General features: G+C 49.6%; 1 protein-coding gene across 1 annotated transcript in view; it reads left to right on the forward strand.

Moving 5' to 3' along the window:
• Positions 1–25,102, forward strand: part of esr1 (estrogen receptor 1) — a 465,450-nt gene that overhangs the window by 394,995 nt on the left and 45,353 nt on the right. Inside the window, exon 7 of the mRNA XM_072505188.1 lies at positions 24,452–24,585. Within this exon, the coding sequence (XP_072361289.1) occupies positions 24,452–24,585 (134 nt within the window). The remainder of the gene's footprint in view (positions 1–24,451; positions 24,586–25,102) is intronic.

A 25,102-nucleotide genomic window follows, 5' to 3' on the forward strand; every position in this document is an offset into this window, starting at 1 on the left:
CATTGGCTGACAGATCCCGGGTCCTGGTTGGACGTTGACCTCTAGCTCCGCCCTGAAGGCGGAGTATAAGTACCTGGAGTCCTCCCCCGCAGGCAGTCTACTACTGAACTGCGGGGGAACAGTCACGCTTAATAAAGCCTCATCGACTTCACTCTATTCGTCTCTCGGAGTCTTTGTGCGCTACAGGGGTTTGATCGGTCGGTCAATGGGTCTTGTACACAGTTAAAGGCCCCCCCATGATCAGTCGGTGTGTGTCAATGTCAGGGATTTCCAAATGGTCATGTTTATAAAATCCGTGTCGTAAGGCCAGCAGAATGCTTGCACAACGACTAAGAAAGAGAGCAGCGGCTAGGGAAATAGGAAAAGTAGTCGACGGGGAGGGAAACCTGGTGGGGGACCCGGTAGGACTGAACAAGGTGTTTAGGGACTTCTATAGCAAACTGTACACCTCGGAACCCCCCACGGGACCAGAGGGGATGAGGCACTTTTTGGATGGACTGACCTTGCCAAGAGTAGGTAGGGGGTTGGTAGATGGGCTGGGGCCCCTGATCAGGTCCGAAGAAGTACTGTGGGGCCTGAAGGTCATGCAGTCGGGTAAAGCCCCAGGGCCGGACGGATTCTCTGAGATAGTGGGGCCGGTGCTGGTCAGGGTGTTCAACGAGGCAAGAGACAGAGGAGTCTTACCCCTGACGATGTCGCAGGCCACTATCTCGCTTATACTGAAATGGGATAAAGACCCAGAGGATGTGGGTTCTATAGGCCGATCTCTTTGATGAACGCAGACACTAAGTTACTGGCCAAGATATTGGCGTCTAGAATTGAGGACTGTGAACCAGACGTGATTGCGGAGGACCAAACCGGGTTCGTAAAGGGCAGGCAACTGGTGGCCAATCTAAGGAGGCTGCTCAATGTGATTATGACGCCCCCGGAGAGCAGGGAGGCGGAGGTAGATGTAGCAATGGATGCCGAAAAGGCTTTCGACCGGGTTGAGTGGGACTATTTATTGGAGGTGCTGGGACGTTTTGGCTTCGGGGTGGGATTCATTGACTGAGTTAGGCTGCTATATCTGGCCCCAGAGGCTAGTGTGAGGACGAACAGGACGACATCTGACTACTTCAGACTGCACCGTGGGACTAGATAGGGGTGCCCCCTCTCCCCACTGCTGTTTGCGCTGGCTAGAGAGCCCCTGGCAATTGCTCTGAGAGCTTCAAGGGACTGGAAAGGGCTGGTCCGGGGGGGGAGTGGAACATAAAGTCTCATGATACACGGATGACCTGCTGTTATACGTGTCAGACTCAATGACAGGGATGGACGGCATCATGGAAACCCTGAGGGAATTTGGTCGGTTCTCAGGATATAAATTGAACCTGGCAAAGAGCGAGATGTGGGTAGTGCAGGCGAGAGGTCAGGAGAGTAGGCTGAGGGGGCTGTCGTTCAGGCTGGTAGGGGAAAGCTTCAGATATTTAGGGATACAAGTAGCGCGAGACTGGGGTAAGTTGCATAAGCTAAACTTGTCCCGGTTGGTGGAGCAAGTGAGGGACAAGTTCTGAGATGGGATACGCTCCCGCTGTCATTGGCGGGGAAAGTGCAGACGGTGAAGGTGTCGATTCTCCCAAGATTCTTGTTCATATTTCAGTGTCTCCCCATTTTCATTCCGCGGTCCTTCTTTAAGAGGCTAGATAAAATTATCCTGGGACTTGTTTGGGCGGAAAAGTCCCCACGGGTGAGGAAGGCGATGCTCAAGAGGAACCGAGGGGCTGGGGGTCTGGCGTTGCCGAACTTTAGCAACTACTACTGGGCAGCTAACACAGCCATGGTAAGGAACTGGATGGTGGGTACAGGGTCGGTTTGGGGGCGGATGGAGGCTGCTTCGTGCAGGGGCACCAGTTTGGCAGCCTTGGTTACGGCGCCTCTGCCGCTCCCGCCGGCACGGTACTCCACCAGCCCGATAGTGGTGGCGGCTCTACGGATCTGGGGCCAGTGGAGGAGGCATATAGGGGAAGTGAGAGCATCGGTTTGGTCCCCAATCTGCGGTAACCACCGATTTGCCCTGGGGAACATGGACAGTGGGTTCCAATTATGGCGGAGGGCGGGGATTGCGAGGATGGGCGACCTGTTCCTGGAAGGGAGCTTCCCGAGCATGAGGGTGTTGGAGGAGAAGTTCGGGCTGGCGAGAGGGAATGATTTCAGGTACTTGCAGGTGCGGGATTTCATACGCAGATTGGTACCATCCTTCCCACGCCTCCCACCAAGGGGGATCCAGGACAGGGTAGTTTCCAGAGGAGAGGTGGGAGAGGAGAGAGTCTCCGACATTTACAAAGAACTAATGGGAGCAGAGGAGGCACAGACCGAAGAACTGAAGCTTAAGTGGGAGGAGGAGCCCGGGGGGGGGGGGGGAGATAGAGGACGCCATATGGGCAGACACTTTGAGTAAACACGACTGCAACATGCGCCAGGCTCAGTCTGATCCAGTTCAAGGTCGTACACCGGGCCCACATGACTGTGGCCTGGATGAGCAAATTCCTTGGGCTGGAGGACAAATGTGCTAGATGTGCCGGACGACCAGCGAACCATGTACACATGTTCTGGGCGTGTCCTAAACTAAGGGGGTACTGGCAGGGATTCGCGGACGTCATGCCCCGGGTATTGAAAACTAGGTTAGCAATGAGTCCTGAGGTTGCAACGTTTGGGGTTTCGGAGGACCCGGGAGTCCAGGAGGAGAAAGAGGCCGACGTCTTGGCCTTTGCTTCCCTGGTAGCCCGGCGACGAATACTGTTGGCATGGAGGGACTCAAAGCCCCCGAAGTCTGAAGTATGGCTTTCGGACATGGCGAGCTTTCTCGGGCTGGAGAAAATTAAGTTTGCTTTGAGAGGATCGCTGTCAGGGTTCGCCCGGAGATGGCAGCCATTCGTTGACTTCTTCGCGGAGAATTAATCGTCAGCAGGGGAGGGGGGAGGGGGGCGATGGGGGTGGTTAGGGTAGCGTAGAGTAGGGGGTTGCTTAGGCAGGTTCTTGCGAGAGGGGAGCCGATGCTTGCATTATGTCTTATTTGCTTTTTGTAGCAAACGGTATAATGTTGCTGTTTTATATACCAAAATTACCTCAATAATATTGTTTATTAAAAAAATTATTTTTAAATCCGTGTCGTCCCAATTGGGAGCGTATGCATTCACCAAGACTACCAGTGCCCTGTCCAGGACACTGCTGACCATGACGTACCGTCTCCCTAGGTCCGTAACCACCTTTGTCATCATAAATACCGTCCTCTTGCTAATCAGGATAGCTACCCACCTGGCCCTCATCCCGTAACATGAATGATACGTCTGTCCCACCCAGCTCTTCCTTGTCCGCAGTCAGCCCTTCTCCCTCAGGTGCGTTTCTTGAAGGAAGACTATGTCAACTTTCATACTCCTCAGATGGGCGAAGACTCTGGATCTTTTCACTGGGCTGTTAAGGCCCCTGACATTCCAGGTGATAATGCTGGTGGGGGTTTTTTGTCCCCTCCTTCCTGTGGGATCAACCATACTTACCTGGTGGAAGCGCCCCTGCACCCTGGGGTTTCCCTTTGTCCAGGGGGCACCCAACATGGCTGCCAACTGTGTGGGACAGTACTGCCTCGCTCTGAACAGAAATGTTACGCCAGGACACAGTCTCCCTCAGGGACCTGGCACCAGCTGGATCCCCACCCACGGCCCAACACCACCCGACACCCTCCCTCCGATTGCCCCGGCGCCACCCACCCTCCCCCCCAGTGCACCTCACTACAGCCCCCGCCCCAGGATGATCCGTCCTCCCACTGGTTCCATCCGGGGATGAAGATGAGGACAACACGCTCCCGGAGTCACAGGCAACCAAGTTGGCGCCTGCATCACCACCGGGACCGAGGCGCTCACAGCGGAGGATTAAAGCACCCGACCGGCTAAATTTGTAAATTTTCACCAGACTGTAACCTTTTAAATCCTCATAAACCTGTAAATAGTTTCCCACCACCCCCGCTGGACTCTTTGTTTAACAGGGGTGAATGTGGTAGTCACCACTGTTTGTATAATAGTTGTATTAGAGATAATACGGTAAGGCTCCTGTACTACAGGTATGGGGGTAGATCCCTGCCTGCTGGCTCCACCCAGTAGGTGGAGTATAAACGTATATGCAAATTTCTGGTAGCAGCTGCAGGAGGCCACACATCTCTGCTTAATAAAGCCTCGATTACTCTCTACTCTCCGCTCGTAATTGATAGTGCATCAAGATGGACCGAATGGTTGACTGGTACGGACTGCGGGCCACCTTCCCGTACCTAGATAACGTCACCATCTGCGCCCACGACCAGCAGGACCACAACGCTAACATCTTCAAATTTCTCCACACCGCTAAACTCCTTAACCTCACGTATAATAAGGAGGCATTGCCTCGAGCAGGACGACCAGCTACAACCCCCGAGGAAACGGGCAGGTGGAGAGAGAGAATGGGATGGTCTGGAAAGCCGTCCTGCTGGCCCTGCGGTCTACAAATCTCCCAGTCTCCCGCTGGCAGGAGGTCTTCCCCGACGCGCTCCACTCCATCCGATCGCTTCTGCACTGCGACTAATGAAACCCCCCATGAACGTCTCCTTGCATTCCCTAGGAAGTCCACCTCCGGGGTTTCGCTCCCAATGTGGCTGGCAGCTCCAGGACCCGTTCTCCTCCGCAAACGCGTGCGGATCGACAAGGCCCGTTGATCGAAAGGGTACAACTACTTCATGCGAATCCACAGTACGCTTATGTGGTGTACCCCGACGGCCGCCAGGACACAGTCTCCCTCAGGGACCTGGCACCAACTAGATCCCCACCCACGGCCCACCACCACCCGACCCCTCCCCCTCCCTCCGATTGCCCCGGCGCCACCCACCTTCCCCCCAGCGCACCTCACTACAGCCCCCACCCCACGGCGATCCGTCCTCCCACTGGTCCCACCCAGGAATGAAGATGAGGACAACACGCTCCCGGAGTCACAGGTGACCAAGTCGGCACCTGCATCACCACCGGGACCGAGATGGTGTTGACTGCTTTAATGACCGTGGCATGCGTCATATCGGGGCATGTGATGGCGAAGGGGAATCTGGAGTATTCATCGGCCATGTTCAGGAAGTACTTGTTTCGATCGGTGGAGGGAAGGAGCCCTTTGAAGTCCACGCTGAGGCATACAAAGGGGCGGGAGGCCTTTACCAGGTGCGCTCGGTCTGGCCGGCAGAAGTGCGGTTTGCACTCCGCGCAGACCTGGCAGTCTCTGGTGACCGCCCTGACCTCCGCAATGGAGTAGGGCAGGTTGCGGGCCTTTATGAAGTGAAAGAACCAGGTGACCCCTGGGTGACAGAGACCATCGTGTAGGGCCCAAAGTCGGTCCACTTGTGCGCTGGCACATGTACCTCGGGATAGGGCATCGGGGGGCTCGTTGAGCTTCCCGGGGTGATACAAAATCTCGTAATTGTAGGTGGAGAGCTCGATCCTCCACCTCAAGATTTTATCATTTTTGATCTTGCCCCGCTGTGTATTATTAAACATGAAGGCAACCGACCGTTGGTCAGTGAGGAGAGTGAATCTCCTGCCGGCCAGGTAATGGCTCCAATGCCGCACAGCTTCCACGATGGCTTGGGCCTCGTTTTCGACAGAGGAGTGCCGAATTTCGGAGGCATGGAGGGTGCAGGAAAAGATTGCCACGGGCCTGCCCGCCTGGTTGAGGGTGGCGCCAGAGCGACGTCCGATGCATCGCTCTCGACCTGAAAGGGGAGGGTCTCGTCGACCGTGTGCATCGTGGCCTTGGCGATGTCGGCCTTGATACGGTTGAAGGTCTGGTGGGCCTCAGCCGTCAGGGGGAAAACTGTGGAGTGGATGAGTGGGCGGGCCTTGTCCGCATAGTTAGGGATCCACTGGGCATAATAGGAGAAAAACCCCAGGCATCGTTTCAGGGCCTTGGGGCAGTGGGAGTTCCATGAGGGGGCGCATGCGGTCGGGGTCAGGCCCTAGAACTCCATTTTCCACAACATAGCCAAGGATGGCTAAGCGGTTGGTGCGGAACACGCACTTCTCCTTATTGTACATGAGGTTCAGGAGTTTGGCGGTGTGGAGGAATTTGAAAAGGTTAGCGTCGTGGTCCTGCTGATCGTGGCCGCAGATGGTGACATTATCTAGGTACGGGAAGGTGGCCCGCAGCCCGTACCGGTCAACCATACGGTCCATCTCACGTTGGAAGACCGAGACCCCGTTAGTTACGCCGAAGGGAACCCTAAGGAAGTGGTAAAGGCGGCCATCTGCTTCGAACACAGTGTATTGGTGGTCCGCCTTGCAGATGGGGAGCTGGTGGTAGGCAGATTTCAGGTCCACTGTAGAAAAGACGCGGTACTGTGCAATCTGATTGACCATATCAGATATGCGTGGGAGGGGGTACGCGTCGAGCTGCGTGTACCGATTGATGGTCTGACTGTAGTCAATGACCATCCTGTGTTTCTCCCCAGTCTTTACTACTACCACTTGGGCTCTCCAGGGGCTGTTGCTGGCCTCAATGATGCCTTCCCGCAGCAGCCGCTGGACCTCCGACCTGATGAAGGTCCTGTCCTGGGCACTGTACCGTCTGCTCCTGGTGGCGACGGGTTTGCAATCCGGGGTGAGGTTTGCAAACAGGGACGGTGGGTTGACCTTAAGGTTCGTGAGGATGCAAACGGAGAGGGGTGGTAGAGGTCCGCCGAATTTTAGAGTTAGACTTTGGAGGTTGCGCTGGAAGTCCAGGCCGAGTATCAGGGCAGCGCCGTGGTTGGGGAGGACGTAGAGCCGGAAGTTGCTGAACTCTACGCCCTGGACAGTGAGGGTGGCGATACAGTACCCCCGGATTTCCACCGAATGGGATCCGGAGGCCAGGGAGATTCTCTGGGTAACGGGGGGTAACGTGAGGGAGCAGCGCCTTACCATAGCGGGGTGGAGGAAGCTTTCCGTGCTCCCAGAGTCAAGAAGGCAGGCTGTCTTGTGGCCATCGACTTTCACGGTCGTCGTCGCGGTTGTGAGGTTGTGCGGCCGGGACTGGTCGTGCGTGATGGAGGCGAGCTGCGGCTGGTGTTGGTAGGCCCCGGGCTGGTCGGCAGCGGTTGCAGGCGATGAACGGCTAGATGAAGTGCCCGATGAGCAGGGGTCTTGAGACACCGACCACAATGGCGCCAAAGATGGCGGCGCCCACGGGGCGCACATGGTGGGCGGTGTTAAAGATGGCGGCGCCCACGGGCCGCACGTGGTCTGCATGGAGGAAGATGGCAGCGCCCACGGGACGCACGTTGTCTGCGTGGACGAAAATGGTGGCGCCCACGGGTCGCACGCGGGGGCTGCAGGAACACTAGGCCTAGATACAGCAGCGATCGACCTGGCCTGGCACACAGCAACGAAATGTCCTTTCTTCCCGCAGGTCTTGCAGATTCCACTCCACGCCGGGCAGCGCTGCCGGGGGTGTTAGGTCTGCCCACAGAAATAGCATTTGGGCCCCCCGGGGTTGGCGGGCTGCCGCGCGGCGCAGGCTTGGGGTTGGCTGGGGGCGGCCGCTGGTGGGGCCCACGATGTCGATGAGGGCGCCGTGCGGTCAGGGGCGTACGACTGTACGTTAGGGGAGGCTACCATTAGCGTGTTCGTGAGTTGCCTGGTCGCCGCGAGGTCGAGCGTACCCCCTTCTAATAGGCGCTGTTGGATGTACGTCGACCCCATGCCCGTAACAAATGCGTCCCTGATTAAGAGTTCTCTATGTTCAGTGGCCGCAACTGCCTGGCAGTCGCAGTGCCTCGCCAGGATGTGCAGGGCACGCCAGAAATCGTCTAATGACTCACCGGGAAGTTGCTGCCGCATGGACAGGAGGTGCCTGGCATAGAGCTTGTTGATCGGCCGGATATAGTGTCCTTTCAGAAGCTCCATAGCTTCAGAGTAAGTGGGCGCATCCCGGATAAGGGGATAAATCTCAGAGCTCACCCGTGAGTACAGGATCTGGAGTTTCTGTGCGTCCGAGGGTTGTTCAGTCGCTGATCCGAGGTAGCTTTCGAAACAAGCGAGCCAGTGGTCGAAGGCGAACGTGGCGTTGGCTGCTTGAGGGTTCAGCTGTAGGCAATCTGGCTTGATGCGTAGTTGCATCGCTGTAATATCTCTGCTTAATAAGTTGATGCACTATCAATTACGACGAGACGAGAGTAGAGAGTAATCAAGGCTTTATTAAGCAGAGATGTGTGGCCTCCTGCAGCTGCTACCAGAAATGGGAGCAGCTCGGTGTGCACACACATTTATACTCTGCTTACTGGGTGGAGCCAGCAGGCAGGGATCTACCCCCGTACCTGTAGTACAGGAGCCTTACCGTATTACCTCTAATACAACTATTATACAAACAGTGGTGACTACCACATTGCCCTTGGCTATTCTCCCGCTTTGGGCTTTGGGCAGAGCGATCTGTGTGCCCTGTCGATCTCCGGCAGTTTGGGAAGCTGTTCCTCCTGACCAGGTTGGCCAGTATCTGGGCCACATAGCCCATCGGGTCCCTGCCCTCGATCCCCTCTAGCAGGCCCACAATCCAGATATTTTGTCGTCGGGACCGGTTCTCCTGGTCCTCGACCTTCCTCAGACTCCACCGACCATCCCCTGCTGTAACACAGAATGTGATTGTTTATGATAGTAACATTAACAGTGAGGAAACTCCACCATATACAATAGCACTAACAATTATGCACAGTTCTGATCTCCATATTACAAAACAGGATGCAGCAGCATTGGAACAAGTGCAAAGACAATGGCAGAACTGAGAGAGTATAACCATCAGGAAAGACGGAACAAGCTCTTTACTCTAGAAAAGAGAAGGCTAACCAGTCACCTAATGGATGTCCCTAAAATTGTGAACGAGTTTGATAAGGTTTTTTTGTAAAGAAGATGTTCCCAGCTATAAGGGCGTCGTACACCAGAACTAGGAGTCATACGTACAAGGTGTAGTCACTGATAAATCCAGTAAGCAATTCAGGAGAAACCTCTATCTGGAGACTGATGAGAATGTGGAACGCACTACCACAGGTGATAGTCGAGATCAATAACATAATGCATTTATGGGGCAGCTAAATTAGAATATGAAGGAAAAAAGGAATAGATGGTTCTGTTGATGAGTTAGATGATGATGGGTGGGTGGAGGCTCGTGTGGAGTATGAATACCCAGAATGGACCAGTTAGGTTAAGATCCATTTCTGTTTTGTAAATTCATGTTTATTGTTGGAAGTTGGCATCAGTGAATGTGGTGTTCTTTGTGTTGCTTAATTCAAGATAGTTGGCGTAGTGTTCACAAAGACCACAAAATAGCTTTAACTTAAACAAACCTATGATTTTATTTATACTACTAAACTGGGATTCAACACTTAGTCCTTAAGAATACACAATTGATCAATAACATCGAACTACATTCACCTACTGCTAATCTCACTACTGGGGCGGGATTCTCCGACTCTCCGCGCCAGAATCGCACCGGCGCAGGGGCGGAGAATAAGCCGTTCATGCCGGAAATCCGGCAAAACGGCGCTTCCGCGATCCTCCGCAGACCCGCCAGCCGCACGCGCCATTTGCGCGGGGGCCGGCGCGTGCATGCGCGGACCCGCGCTGGCCGTCATGCGCATGCGCGGACTAGCCCCCTGAACACCGGTGAATTGCTGGGCCAGGAGGTCCGTTGACACCGGCGTACACCACTCCGGTGTTTACGCCGGCGTCAACACTTGGCCGGGATTCCGGAGTAGTGTAACGACAACAATCGATTCCTCAATGCCAGCAAAACTAAAGAGCTGGTCATTGACTTCAGGAAGCAAAGTGCTGTACACACCTCTGTCAGCATCAACGGGGCCGAGATGGAGATGGTTGACAGCTTCAAATTCCCGGGAGTACACATCTCCAAAAATCTGTCCTGGTCCACCCACGTCGACGCTACCACCAAGAAGGCATAACAGCGCCTATACTTCCTCAGGAACCTAAGGAAATTCGGCATGTCCACTCTGACTCAACCAACTTTTACAGATGGACCATAGAAAGCAACCTCTCTGGCTGCATCACAGTCTGGTATGGCAACAGCTTGGCCCAAGACCACAAGAACCTTCAGCGAGTCGTGAACACAGCCCAGTCTATCACACAAACATGCCTTCCATCTATTGACTCTATCTATACCTCCCGCTGCCTGGGGAAAGCGGGCATCACAATCAAAGACTCCTCCCACCCAGCTTACTCACTCTCCCAACTGTAGATAGGTAATTTGGCCATTCTGAATTCTCCCTCTGTGTACCCGAACAGGCGCCGGAATGTGACGACTAGGGGATCTTCACAGTAACTTCATTGCAATGTTAATGCAAGCCTACTTGTGACAATAATAAAGATTATTTAAAAACAATAATGAAGATTATAGCCATGTTCCCACAATGGCAATTAGATCATGCCTATTTACTTCCTGGTCCTTTAAGTCATCCATCTTGTTCCAAGTGCCATCTACAATCATGTAGAGTGCCTTAACTTTGTCTTTTTGACACTATTTCATGTACTAAGCCGAGCTAATGCTCACCTTTGTTTTGTCTCCCTCCAAATTTTGCTTGCTACTTTTCTACTTCCTGTTACCAGTTTTACCTCCTTCCAATTTGTCCAACTCTCAAGTTCCCATCCTCCTGTCAAGCTAGTTTAAACCCTCCGCAACAGCACTAGCAAATCTCCCAGGAGCCCCAGTCTTGATAAGGCCTAACTGTCCATTTCTACAGTTTTCATCTGCCCGGAACCAGTCCCAATGCCTCAGATATTTGATGCTCTCCCTCCTAGTCCAATTCTCCAGCCCGCATTCAATCGTTGTTTGTGGGCGGGATCACTTTCTGGCAAAGGTGAGTATTAGAGTGAGAGAGCTAGTCTCACTCTAACATGCGTTTTTGAGATCCAACCAAGGCGTGGGATCTCCCATGCCTTGGAGACCTCGGGCAAGCACCTTTCAGTGCTGGTCTCCACAAACTGGGACCAGATGGAACAGCAGTCGTGGGGGTCTTCCAGGGGATTGGAGGCCCCCTGGTGCATGCCCTCTGGGCAGGGTGGCAATCTGACACTGTTGCTGTCACCTGGGCATCGTGACACTGCCAGCTAGCAGGGGCATTGTCAGGGTGCCAGCTGGGCCTGCTAAGGTGCAAAGCTGGCATTTTCTGCGGGTAGGGTGCGGGTGGGAGCTGGAGACCCCCTTACAGTGAGCTGGGGTGTTGTGGGGGGGCGGGGGGGGCGGTGTTGGGGGCTCGAGAGATCGGCATGCCATTTAAATGGCGTCCCGATCTCTTGCTGCACTGAAGTGTGCCGGCAAGCGGAGTTCCTCATTGCCGAAAACGCGGATGAGTGCGGCCTCATCAGGGAGTGACCAAACTTGGTCCTAATATTTCTTCATGCAGTGTGTGTGAAGTATTGTTTGATTGAACTCCTGTGAAGAGGCTGAAGTGGAACATTTTATTATGACAATAATGCAAATTCGATCTGAAGAAAATGCTTTTGAGTTGATATACCATTTTGCCTGAATAAAATCTTGGTCCCTTCTTGGGACCATTTTGTTCCAATACCTCATTAACCATTAACTGTGTACAGCACCACATTCACTCACATTCACCAGCAAGTCTTATATATGTGCAAAATATCTCACTGAGGATGTAGATTAGAACTTACTGTCGTGAAATTGTACATCTCCAGCATAGCAAAAATCTGGGACTCTCTGACAATCTGGGTGTTTGGTGTTTCTGAGAATCTTGTATTCTGTAGTGTGCTGTGTGCTGTCCAGTCACTTTTTAAATAGAGTACAGGGCTTGATTAGCTTCAGATATAAAGTGCAGTACTTCTTTGCCCTCTCAATAGTGTGCTATTTCATAATAAACACTCAAAACGTCCTGTAATAATCAGCAGTATCTCTGAATTCTGCTCCTAATTAAAGTAATCTTTAAAGTAATCTTTATCGTCACACACTAGGCTTACATTAACACTGCAATGAAGTTACTGTGAAACGCCCCTAGTCGCCACATTCCGGCGCCTGTTCGGGTACACATAGAGAGAATTCAGAATGTCCAAATTACCTAACAGCACACCTTTCGGGACTTGTGGGAGGAAACCGGAACACCCGGAGGAAACCCACGCTGACACGGGGAGAACGTGCAGACTCCATACAGACAGTGACCCAAGGCGGGAATCGAACCTGGGACCCTGGAGCTGTGAAGCAGCAATGCTATTACCGTGCCCTAATATCATATTACGTAGCATACGTAGCATTACGTTAATCAATTATTGTTCCATTTATCACAAGATACTTTCACAAGGAAAAGCATTGTGGGAGTAGGCAGCTGACATCTCACTGTATTAACATGTCCCACCTAGACCTGGCGCTCCTATTTCCCTCATCTTCTTCCTTGTTTCCGAATCCCTCCAGTACCTCCCTTCTTCCTATCACTTATATCTCCTCTGAGAGGGTGGCATAGTGGTATTGTCGCTGGACTAATAATCCAGAGACCCAGGATAATGATCTGGGGACCCAGGTTTGAATCCCACCACGGCAGGTTATGGAATTTAAACTCAATAAAATATCTAGAATTAAAAACCTAATGATCACTTTGAAACCATTGTCGTAAAAGCCCATCTGCTTCACTAATGCCCTTTAGGGAAGGAAATCTGCCATCCTTACCTGCTCTGGCCGACATGTGACCCCAGACCCACAGCAATGTGGTTGACTCTGAAATGCCCTCTGAAATGGCCGAGCAAGCCACTCAATTGCATTCAACTGCTACGAAAACACAAAGAAGTAATGAAACCTGACGGACCACCTGGCATCGAACCAGGCACCGGAAATTACAACTGCAAACCCAGCCCTGTCAACCCTGCAAAGTCCTCCTTACTAACACCTTACTAATAGGGACCTGTGCCATAGTTGGGAGAGCTGTTTCACAGATTAGCTAAGCGACAGCCTGACATAGCCATACTCACAGAATCATACCTTACAATGTACTAGACACCAATATCACCATTCCTGGGTATGTTCTGTCTCACTGGCAGGACAGACCCAGCAGAGGTGGCGGCACAGTGATATACAGTCGGGAGGGGGTAATCCTGGTAGTCGTCAACATCGACTCTGGACCCCATGAAGTCTCATAGCTTCAGGTTACACATGGGCAAGGAAACCTCCTGCTGATTACCACGTACCGGCCACCATCAGCTGATGAATCAGTACTCCTCCATGTTGAACACCACTTGGAGGAAGCACTGAGAGTGGCAAGGAGGCAGAATGTGCTCTGGGTGGGGGACTTCAATGTCCATCATCAAGAGTGGCTCGGAAGTACCACCACAGACCAAACTGGCTGGGTCCGAAAGGACATAGCTGCCAGACTGGGACTGCTGCAGATGGTGAGGGAATCAACAAGAGGGAAAAACATACTTGACCTCATCTTCACCAATCTGCCTGCTGGAGATGTATCTGTCCATGACAGTATCGATAGAAGTGATCACCACCTAGTCCTTATGGAAACAAGTCTTCGCCTTGAGGATACCCTTCATCGTGTTGTGTGGCAGTACCGCCGAGCTAAATGGGATAGACTTCGAACAGATCTAGCAACTCAAGACTGGGCGCCCATGAGGCATGTGGGCCATCAGCAACAGCCCAATTATATTCAACAACAATCAGCAACCTCATGACCCAGCATATCCCCCACTCTACCAATACCACCAAGCCAGGGAACCAACCCTGGTTCAATGAAGGGTGCGGGAAAGCATGCCAGGAGCAACATTCGGCACACCGAATAGTGAGGTGTCAACCTGGTGAAGCTACAACACACGACTACTTGTGTGCAAAACAGCATAAGCAGCAAGTATTAGACAGAGCTAAGCGATTCCACAACAAACGCATCACATCTAAGCTCTGTGGGCGGCATGGTGGCACAGTGGTTAGCACTGCTGCCTGCGGCGCTGAGGATCTGGGTTTGATCCCGGCCCTGGGTCACTGTCTGTGTGGAGTTTGCACATTCTCCCGTGCCTGCGTGGGTTTCACCCCCACAACCCAAAGATGTGCAGGTGAGGTGGATTGGCCATGCTAAATTGCCCCTGAATTGGAAAAAAATAATTGGGTACTCTAAATTTATATTTAAAAAAAGATCTAAGCTCTGCCACATCCTGCTGTGAATGGTGGTGGACAATTAAACAACTCACTGGAGGAGGTGGCTCCACAAATATCCCCACCCTCAATGATGGAGGAGCCCAGCTCATAGGTGCAAAAGACAAAGCTGAGATATTCACAACAATCTTCAGCCAGAAGTGCCGAGTGGACGGTCCATCTCGGTCTCCTCCGGAGGTCCCCAGCATCACAGATGTCAGTCTTCAGCTAATACAATTCACTCCACATGATATCAATAAATGGTTGAAGGCACTGGTTACTGCAAAGACTATCGGCCCTGACAATATTCCGGCAATAGTATTGAAGACTTGTGCTCTCGAACTTGCCGCACCCCTAGGCAAGCTGTTCCAGTACAGCTACAACACTGGCATCTATCTGGCAATGTGAAAAATTGACCAGGTATGTCCTATACACAAGAAACAGGTCAAATGCAACCCAGCCAATTACTGTCCTATCAGTCGACTCTCCATCATCAGCAAAGTGATGGAAGGAGTCATCAACAGTGGTAACAAGCGGCACTTACTCAGCAATATCCTGCTCATGGACGCTCAGTGTGGGTTCCGCCAGGGTCACTCAGTTCCTGACCTCACTACAGCCTTCATTCAAACATGGACAAAAGAGCTGGATGCCAGTGGTGAGGTGAGAGTGATTGCTCTTGACATCAAGGCAGCATTTGACCGAGTATTGCATCAAGGAGCCCTAGCTAAACTGGAGTCAATGGGAATCAGGGGGAAAACTCTCCGCTGGTTGGAGTCATACCCGGCAGAAAGGAAAATGGTTGTGGTGGTTGGAGGTCAACCATCTCAGCTTCAGGAGATCACTGCAGGAGTTCCTCAGGGTAATGTTCTAGGTATAACTATCTTCAGCTGCTTCATCAATGACCTCCCTTCCATCATAATGTCAGAAGTGGGGATGTTTGCGGATGACTGCACAATGTTCAGCACCATTCACGACTCCTCAGATAATGAAGCAGTCCATGTCCAAATGCAATAAGACCTGGATAATATCCAGGCTTGGGCTGACAAGTGGCAAGTTACAGTTGCGCTATGCAAGTGCCAGGCAATGATCACCTCTTACAAGAGAGGATCTAACCATCACCCCTTGACATTCAATGGCATTACCATTGTTGAATCCCCCACAATCAACATTCTGGGGGTTACCATTGATCAGAGCTGAACTGGACTCGCCATATTAATACGGTGGCTACCAGGGCAGGTCAAAGGCTGGGAATCCTACGGCAAGTAACTCACCTCCTGACCCCCCCAAAGCCTGTCCATCATCTACAACGCACAAGTCAGGAGTGTAATGGAATACACTCCACTTGCCTGGATGAGTGCAGCTCCAACAACTCAAGAAGCTCAACACCATCCAGGACAAAGCAGCCCCACTTTGATCAGTGTCCCATCCGCAAACATTCAATCCCTCCACCACTGACGCACAGTGACAGCCATGTTAACCATCTAAAAGATGCACGGCAGTAACTCGCCACGGTTCCTTCGACAGCACCTTAGAAACCCACGACCACTACCATCTAGAAGAACAAGAGCAGCAGATACCTGGGAACCCCACCACCTGGAGGATCCTCTCCAAGTCACTCACCACCCTGACGCTGCTCCTTCACTGTCGCTGGGGCAAAATCCTGGAACTCCCTTCCTAACAGCACAGTGGATCTACCTTCAAGGACTGCAGCGGTTCAAGAAGACAACTCACCACTACCTTCTGAAGGGCACCTAGGGATGGGAAATAAATGCTGGCCTAACCAGTGACGCCCACATCCCGTAAATGAATTTTTAAAAAAATGTCTGCGTTCATATAATGCTGTCTTCTTCACCCTTCCAGACTTGAATTGCTTCACCACTGGGGGCCTTGCCTTCAGCTACCCAAGCACAAGCCCTGGACTGATCTTCTTGAACCTCTCCTCCTTCCTTTCCTCTTTTAACAGGCTCTGTAAAACCTACTTCTTTGATCAAGCTGTTGTGCATTGGTCTTAATATCTCATCGTGTGGCTCAATGTCAAACTTTGCTTTAAAGTGCTCCTGTGATGAGGCTTCAGACACTTTCTCATTCCAAAAGAGTTAAATAAATATAAAAATGTGTGACAATATGTATATTGTAAAGATAATGAAGGGTTAATAATTTATTGTAACTGCATCCAACCACTAGATGATGATCAAGTGCATACACGTGGATCACGTGATACCCTTTATTCAGGGAGTAGGTGATTAGGCGGGATAGTGAGTAGTCGTGTTTTCAGAAGCTCTGTAGTTGCTTACCAAGATTTACAAGACTACAGCTAAACTACTATTTTGCGCAGGTCACTAGCTGCTTCTAAGTCTAGGGCAGACATATACAATTCAAATACAATGTAAATCTGTAGTTTAGCTGTAGTCTTGTAAATCTTGGTAAGCAAGTTGAATCTATTTAATTGTAGTGCTAATAAATGAGCTTTGTTAAAAACATAGCATGATGTTCTTTGTGAGACATTACACTTTGAAGTTATCCTCATCCAGAAAACAAAGAACATCACATGAAACCAGGAGTGGAAATAGTACGGTGCCAGGTCTGCTTGCTGAGATAAATAGACAGGTTCAGCAAGAGAAGAAAAGTTTGAAAAAAAATCTCCGTTAAGCAAAACTTTAAAAAAAAATCTACCAGACTCTGACTGCATTGACGACGTCGAAGAACTTCCCAGTCGAAGCGAGATGGAAGGTTTGCAAACTCCACAGCAATTTCGTACTTCGGGTAAAGTAGCCGTCAATTGGCGCAATTTCAAGCAGCAGTTTGAATTGTATATGTCTGCCCTCGACTTAGAAGCAGCTAGTGACCTGCGCAAAATAGCGTTGTTTCTAACAGTGGCTGGTTCGCAAGCCCTAGAAATTTTTAACTTGTTCCGATTTGATGATGAGACAGATAAGAAAAAGTACAATAAAGTAATTAAAAAATTCGACAAGCTCTGCCAGTTGCAACAAAATGAAACGTTTGAACGGTATGTGTTCAGGCAAAGAGTGCAAAAAGGAGGTGAAACGCTTGACTGCTTCATAACGGATCTGAGACTTAAAGCGCAGGCATGTAGTTTTTCAATTCTCTTAGACTCACTTCTGCGAGATCAAATAGTCTACGGAGTAAAAAGCGACAAACTGCGGGAAAGATTATTGAGACCGTCTGATTTGACGTTAGAAGGCACAATCAGTATGTGTAGAGAAAACGAACTTGCCAGAAATCAGTTCTCAGAAATGTTTGTCGGAGAAAGTGGTGCGAAAACTAGCAACGTGGCTGACGCCATTAATGCACCTAAAAAAGAAACATGCTCCAGACTGCAGCCATTTTGCGCATGACGTCACGAGCGTAATGACGTATAAGCGGTGTGACAACCCATCAGATAAAAAAATGCCCTGTGTTTGGAAAAACCTGTGCGAAATGTCACAAGTTAAACCACTATGCATCTCAGTGCAGATCGGGAACAAATTCGCAGCAGATTAAAAAGCAGTGAACAAGGGAAGAGCCGTGCAAGAAGTAGCATTAAAAAACATGTTAATCAAGCGATCAAACTTGACTCAGTGGAGGATGTATTCGACTTAGAGGATTCCTTCTTTGTTGGAACAGTGGAAAACATAGAGAAAGCGCAACAGGAAACTTTGAATCGGAAATGTTGAAACAGATTTCCATCGTTCAAAATACTGATGATTGGACGATTCCTTTAATAATAAATGGAACCAACATAAAGATGAAATTGGATACCGGAGCAAGAGCTAATCTCATTAATCAGACAGATATAGCCAAATTAAAAACTAAACCAGTAATTGGTGAGAATGACTGTCAACTGCGGGACCAAAATGGCAATGTGATTACCACAATGGGTACCTGCTACTTAACAGTCGAGGTCAAAGAGAAAAACATTCCAATTAAATTTGAAATAGTTGAGCCAAAGAGATCTTCATTATTTGGTGTTCAGGCATGTGAGATTCTGCAGCTTGTGAAACGCATTTACAGCTCGGACAATTTCATCCAATTGCAATGACCAGATTGAGGCCATTATTCAGAAATTTCTCACGTTTTTCATGGTATGAGAACACTATTATTTGAATATAAAATCCAGCAAAGAGCGAATGCCAGACTGTAATTCATCCACCTAGGAGGGTTGCAGCTCCTTTGAGGAAACTTGAGTGTATGCAGCAGTTGGGGATAATCACCAAAGTGGAAGAACCAACTGACTGGGTCAGTTCTATAGTTTATGTGAAGAAAGCCAACGGTGACCTGAGAATCTGTACTGATCCCAAGGATCTGAATCAGAATATAAAGCGGGAACACTACCTAATTCCTAACAGAGGAAATCCCGAGTGAGATGTCAGGTGCCAAGATCTTTACCAAGCTAGGTACATCCAGGGGTTTTTGGCAACTAAGGTTATATGATGCCAGTAAGAAACTCTGCACGTTCAACACACCATACAGGAGGTACTATTTCAATAGAATGCCTTTCGGGATCATTTCAGCTTCCGAAATCTTTCATCGGGCTATGGAACAGATGGTCGAAGGTATTGCAGGCGTACAAGTGTACGTGGATGACACCATCCTTTGGTCGTCAAATGATGAGGAACATAATGCACAACTTCTGCAAGCCATGAAGTGAAATTTGGTCTCAAACTGAACAGATCCAAATGTCAATTTGGCATCTCCAGACTAATTTTCTTGGGTCATCAACTCTCAGCTCAAGGCGTCCAGCCAGACACTGAAAAGATTGCAGCCATCACCAGAATGTCATATCCAAAAGACAAAAAGGCAGTACTAAGAATGCTAGGTGTTGTCAATTTTCTGGGAAAATTCATACCAAACTTGGCATCATGCATTGCGGCACTAAGACAGCTTATCCGAAAGAAAATCACGTTCACTTGGGCTGATGAACACAACAGGGAGTGGTCTGATCTGAAAAGAGCACTGACTACAGCACCTGATCTGTTGTTCCTCGATCCCAAGAGTAATACGAAGATTTTGACAGATGCCAGCAAAGACGGCATAGGCGCAGTGCTGTTACAGCAGACAAGTGAAGGGCAATGGCAACCAGTTGCATATGCATCGAGAGCGATGACGCCAACCGAGCAGCACTATGCACAAATTGAAAAGGAGTATTTGGATCTACTCACAGATATGGACAAGTTCCATAACTATGTGTATGGGTTACCCACATTCACAGTTGAAACTGATCATTGTCCTTGCATCTTCATTTTTAAAAAAAATTATTTTTATAAATTTAGTGCGCCCAATTCATTTTTTTCAATTAAGGGGCAATTTAGCGTGGCCAATCCACCTACCCTGCACATCTTTGTGTTGTGGGGGCCAAACCCACGCAAACACTGGGAGAATGTGCAAACTCCACACGGACAGTGACCCAGAGCCGGGATCGAACCTGGGACCTCTACGCCGTGAGGCTGCAGGGCTAACCACTGCGCCACCGTGCTGCCCTTTGTCGTCTCCATTTTAAAGATAAACTTGAACGACATGTCTCCAACACTACAGAGAATGGTTCTGAAACTTCAAAGGCACGATTTTGAGCTAGTCTACATGCCAGGAAAGGAGATAGTTGTAGGTGATGCACTATCGCGTGCAACTGATGATCAAGGGTCGATGGACATCGTCCAGGTCGTTGAAGCTCAAGCGACCCTCTTTGAAGAAAACCTACCTGTCTCTGACGACAAGTCAAAGCTCATCAAAGAAGAAACATATAAAGACGAAACTATCCAACAAGTGTTAAAGTACATGCGGGCTGGTTGGCCCAAAGAAACTTGTTCCAACTACAGAAACATACGAGCAGAACTAAGCAGTGTAAATGGGTTCCTGCTGGGATAAATCATATTGTCATACCAACTTCTTTACGACACAGGATCCTCAGCAAGATGCATGAAGGCCACCTGGGGATGGAAAAATGTAAAAGAAGAGCTTGTGAGTACGTGTTATGGCCAGGAATCAATGATGACATTAGCAATCTCGTTGCACAATGTGAAACTTGTCAGAAGAACCAGTCCCATCAACAGAAGGAGTCACTTCCAATGCACAAAATCGTCACGACTCCATGGTCGAAAGTAGGCATTGATCTGTTTTTCTTCCAAGGCAATGAATATCTCTTAGTCATCAACTCCTTTTTGAGCTCTCCTGAGGTAATCAAGCTACCCAACTCAAGTTTAAAGGCCGCATTAAAGCTACAAAGGAAATATTTGCTGGGCATGGCATCCCATTCACCGTCATGAGTGACAATGGACAGTGTTTTGATAGCAGCGAATAGACAGAAGTTCTCCAAACAGTATGACCTTCAGCATGTAACCTCCAGCCCACTTCATCCACAGTCCAATGGAAAGGCTGAGAAAGGGGTACATATGGCCAATAAACTACTTTAAAAAGCTTGGGATTCCAACAGTGACCCAAACTTAGCTTTGTTAAGCTACAGAGCGACACCACTTGTGACAGGATACTCACCATAACATTTGCTGATGAATTGCAAGATACATACCACATAACCATGTCTTACTACAACGAATCCTGATGATAACGACGCAATCCAAAAAACCAGCAGAACAAATGGAAGCAGCAACGTTACTATGACAGGAAAGCGAAAAACCTAGCACCGCAAGAGCAAGGGAATACTGTACGGGCACAACTTCCAGATGGATGGTCGAGTATGGCACATGTAATTCGCCAGGCAGCTCCACATTCATACATAGTCGTAAAGGAAGATGGTTCAAACTTAAGGAGAAACCACAGAGCACTTCTTAAGGTGAATACGACTCAACCTACACGTCCAGATATAACGATAAGCACAGAGCTACTTAAAGCTACTTCAACAGGGCAGCACAGTGGCACAGTGGTTAGCACTCCTGCCTCATGGTGCCGAGGTCCCAGGTTCGATCCCGGCTCTGGGTCACTGTCCGTGTGGAGTTTGCACATTCTCCCCGTGTTTGCGTGGGTTTGGCCCCCACAACCCAAAGATGTGCAGGGTAGGCGGATTGGCCACACTAAATTGCCCCTTAATTGGAAAAAATGAATTGGGCACTCTAAATTTATTTAAACAAAAGCTACTTCAACAGCACAGCAGCGAGATGTTGTTCCAGCAGCGAATACAACGACAGCAGCATTGGAATAAACACAACTGAGAAGATCAACACCTCTAAGAAAAAAACTGGACAGACTCAATTTGTGAACATTAACGCCTGGATAATAACAGTGAAACTATGCATAGCCTAAAAAAGAATCATGTTCTGTAAAATATGTTTTGAGCATGCATCCAAATAACTTCAAAGAAAGGGGGATGTGACAATATGCATAATGTAAGGATAATGAATGGTTAACAATTGAAAATGAAATGAAAATGAAAATCGCTTATTGTCACAAGTAGGCTTCAAATGAAGTTACTGGGAAAAGCCCCTAGTAGCCACATTCCGGCGCCTGTTCAGGGAGGCTGGTACGGGAATTGAACCGTGCTGCTGGCCAGCCTTGGTCTGCTTTCAAAGCCAGCGATTTAGCCCTGTGCTAAACCAGCCCCAATTTACTGTACCTGCATCCAACCACTAGATGGTGATCAACCGCATACACGTGGATCACGTGATACCCTTGATTCGGGGAGTAGGTGATTAGGCGGGATAGAGAGTAGTTGTGTTTACAGAAGCTCTGTATGTAGAATCATAGTTTATTTTGGCTGTAGTCTTGTAAATCTTAGTAAGCAAGTTGAACCTATTTAATTGGAGGGTTAATAAATTAGTTTTGTTAAAAACAAAGCTTGATGTTCTTTGTGAGACATTACACTTTGAAGCCATCCTCATCTAGAAAGCAAAGAACATCACAAAATGTTATTCTTCATCTTACTGCAATCAAGTACTCAAGTAACTAACCTGACACCTAACGTGTTTTCAACGACAAAGCATCGTCACTTGAACTAGAATCTGTTCTAAAGGAATATAATACTGTTTACATAGAATCATTAGGAAGAGGAATTGGCCATTCAACTCCTCAAGCCGGTTCAATCAGATTATGGATTTTCTCCAACTCGGCTAGATTTGCCTGGTTGTATCCTTTGATACGCCTTACCCAAGAAACGTCTATCTCTGTTTAGAAAGCTCCGATTGTCCCACCTCCAAAGCCTTTTACAGGAGTGAGTTCCACATTTCTACTCCCTTTTATATGAAAATGTGCTGCCCGATGTCACCCCCTAGATTTAATTTTAAGATTATGTCCCATCATGCCTGCCATTCCCACAAGATGAATTAAAAATGTCACTGTCTATTCCTATCAAATTTAAGAAGACAATCGCCAGGCAGGAATGTTCCTTCCAGCCGGGGAACACTTCAGTCGTCAAGGGCATTCAGCCTCTGATCTTCGGGTAAGCATTCTCCAATGGCCTTCAGGACGAGCGACAATGCAGAATCGCCGAGCAGAAACTTATAGCCAAGTTCCGCACACATGAGTACGGCCTCAACCTTGGATTCATGTCGCACTACATTCACCCCCCACCATCTGGCCTGGGCTTGCAAAATCCTACCAAATGTCCAGGTTTGAGACAATTCACACCTCTTTAACCTGTGATTATCCATCTCTCCAGTTGCTCCGTTTGGATCTGTAAAGACTTAATTACCTGCAAAGATTCGCAGTCAAAGTATCGTCATACATCTTTGACTTTGTCTATATGAATGTTTCTGGAACCAACCTCTTCATTCACCTGAGGAAGGAGCAGTGCTCCAAAAGCTAGTGATTCGAAACAAACCTTTTGGATTTTAACCTGGTGTTGTAAGACTTCTTGGGCGGGATTCTCCACTATCTGCGGGGCGGGCCGTACCGGCGCCGAGAAATGGCGTGAACCACTGCGGTGCCGGGCAGCCCGGAAGGTGCGGAATCCTCCGCACCTTCAGGGGCTAGGCTGGCGCCGGCGGGGTTGGCGGTGCACCGGCCAGCGCAGAAGGGCTTGGTGCCGCGGCAACCGTTGCTGAAGAGCCTCCGCCAGCTGGCGCGCGTTGGCGCATGCGTGGGAGCGCCAACGTGTGCTGGCGTCATCCCAGCGCATGTGCATGGGGGTTCTTCTCCGCGCCGGCCATGGCGAACCGTTACAGCGGCCGGCGCGGAGGGAAAGAGTGCCCCCATGGCACAGTCTCGCCCGCGGATCGGTGGGCCCCGATCGCAGGCCAGGCCACCGTGGGGGCCCCCCCAGGGGCCAGATCCGCACGGGTCCCCCCGAGGACTCCGCAGGCCGCCTGCAGAGCCAGGTCCCGCTGGTACGTACCTGGTTTGATTTACGCTGGCCGGGCCCGCCAAAAACAGGCGGCCACTCGGCCCATCGCGTGCCGGAGAATCGCCGGGGGTGGGGGACGCTGCCAGCGGCCGCCGACCAGTGCGGCACAATTCCCGTCCCCGCCAAAACCCCGGCGCAGGTGAATTCGGCAGCCAGCGTCGGGGCGCGATTCACGCCGCCCCCCCCAGCGATTCTCCGGCCCGGCGGTGGGTCAGAGAATCCTGCCCCTTACGTCCAACACCGGCATCTCCACATCATATCAAATGTAATTAACACCTCAGTTAGATCACGTCTTAATTTTCTATACTCAAGGGTATCGAAGGCAAATTTATATAATCTGTCTTCTGACAATACCTGGACTCCAAATTTCTTTGCTCCTCCACAATTTCTAGTCACTGATCATTGAAGAAAATATTCCAATTAATCCTTCATGGGCCAAAATTAAATGACCTCGCACTTTGTCCACATGATTTGCCACAGGTTTGCCTATATGCCTACTTGATCTTTTTATACTGCTGTTATCTTGGGGTAACATGATGGCACAGTGGTTAGCACTGCTGCCTCACAGCTCCAGGGACCCGGGTTTAATTCCGGCCCAGGGTAAACTGTCTGTGTGGAGTTTGGCGTTCTCCCCATGTCTGCATGGGTTTCCTTTGATTGCTCCGGTTTCCTCCCACAGTCCAAAGATGTGCAGGTTAGGTGGATTGGCCTTGCTAAATTGCCCCTTAGTGTCTAAAGGTTAGGTTGCGTTATGGAGATAGGGTGGAGGCGTGGGCTTAAGTAGGGTGTTGTTTCCAAGGGCTGGTGCCGCATTGATGGGCCGAATGGCCTCCTTCTGCACTGTAATGTCTATGATTCTATGATAATGCATTCGGTTATTTCCATAAGAACAAAGGTATCCACTCTGTTGTCTTCAAATACTGAGAATCCATAAAATCCCAGGAAGTTGCAGAGCTGTCAATTTCTTTTTAAGAAGTAGTGCATTAAACTTACGTTTTCAATTTGTTGTCTCAGGAATGAAGGGAAATGTGTTGAAGGGATGGTGGAAATATTTGATATGCTCCTGGCAACAGTGTCACGATTCCGACTGCTAAAACTCCAGTGTGAGGAGTACATCTGTCTGAAGGCCATCATTCTGCTCAATTCCGGTAAGTCACAGCTTGACTTTGGATTGCACTAGTAATCACACATTCTGTGATTTGTGCTCTCCATCACATCAACATGTCCACACTCACTGTACAAAAGTTCTGATTCATATACGTATTGATAAAACATCCCACTGAATTGGATCAATGTGCTAAGGTATTTGTAACATCCCATCTACTATCTTCACAGAGCAAGAGGTAGTCTTCATTGTGCACCTGAAGAGCATTGGTTGCCATAATCGTACGTGCGCTCCCATTTATCACCAACACGTAGATTGAGACAAAATTAATCAGCAGTGTAAAAGAAAGAGCTCAGGGTGAAGCAGAGGGTATTATTAATGAAGGAGTAGTACATGGGTCTTGGAACAACGAGGAGAGAGATTCAGAATAGCGATGGCCTCTCCTGAACAGACCTTTCTCATGGCGGATGTTAAAAGACAGCTTGTGTTGAGAAAACGTCCCGATACACAGTATGGAGAGGTGGAAATGATCCCAGACATGGAAGGATTTTCTTGTGAGG

This window comes from Scyliorhinus torazame, chromosome 1, assembly GCF_047496885.1.
Source record: "Scyliorhinus torazame isolate Kashiwa2021f chromosome 1, sScyTor2.1, whole genome shotgun sequence".
Lineage (NCBI taxonomy): Eukaryota > Metazoa > Chordata > Chondrichthyes > Carcharhiniformes > Scyliorhinidae > Scyliorhinus > Scyliorhinus torazame.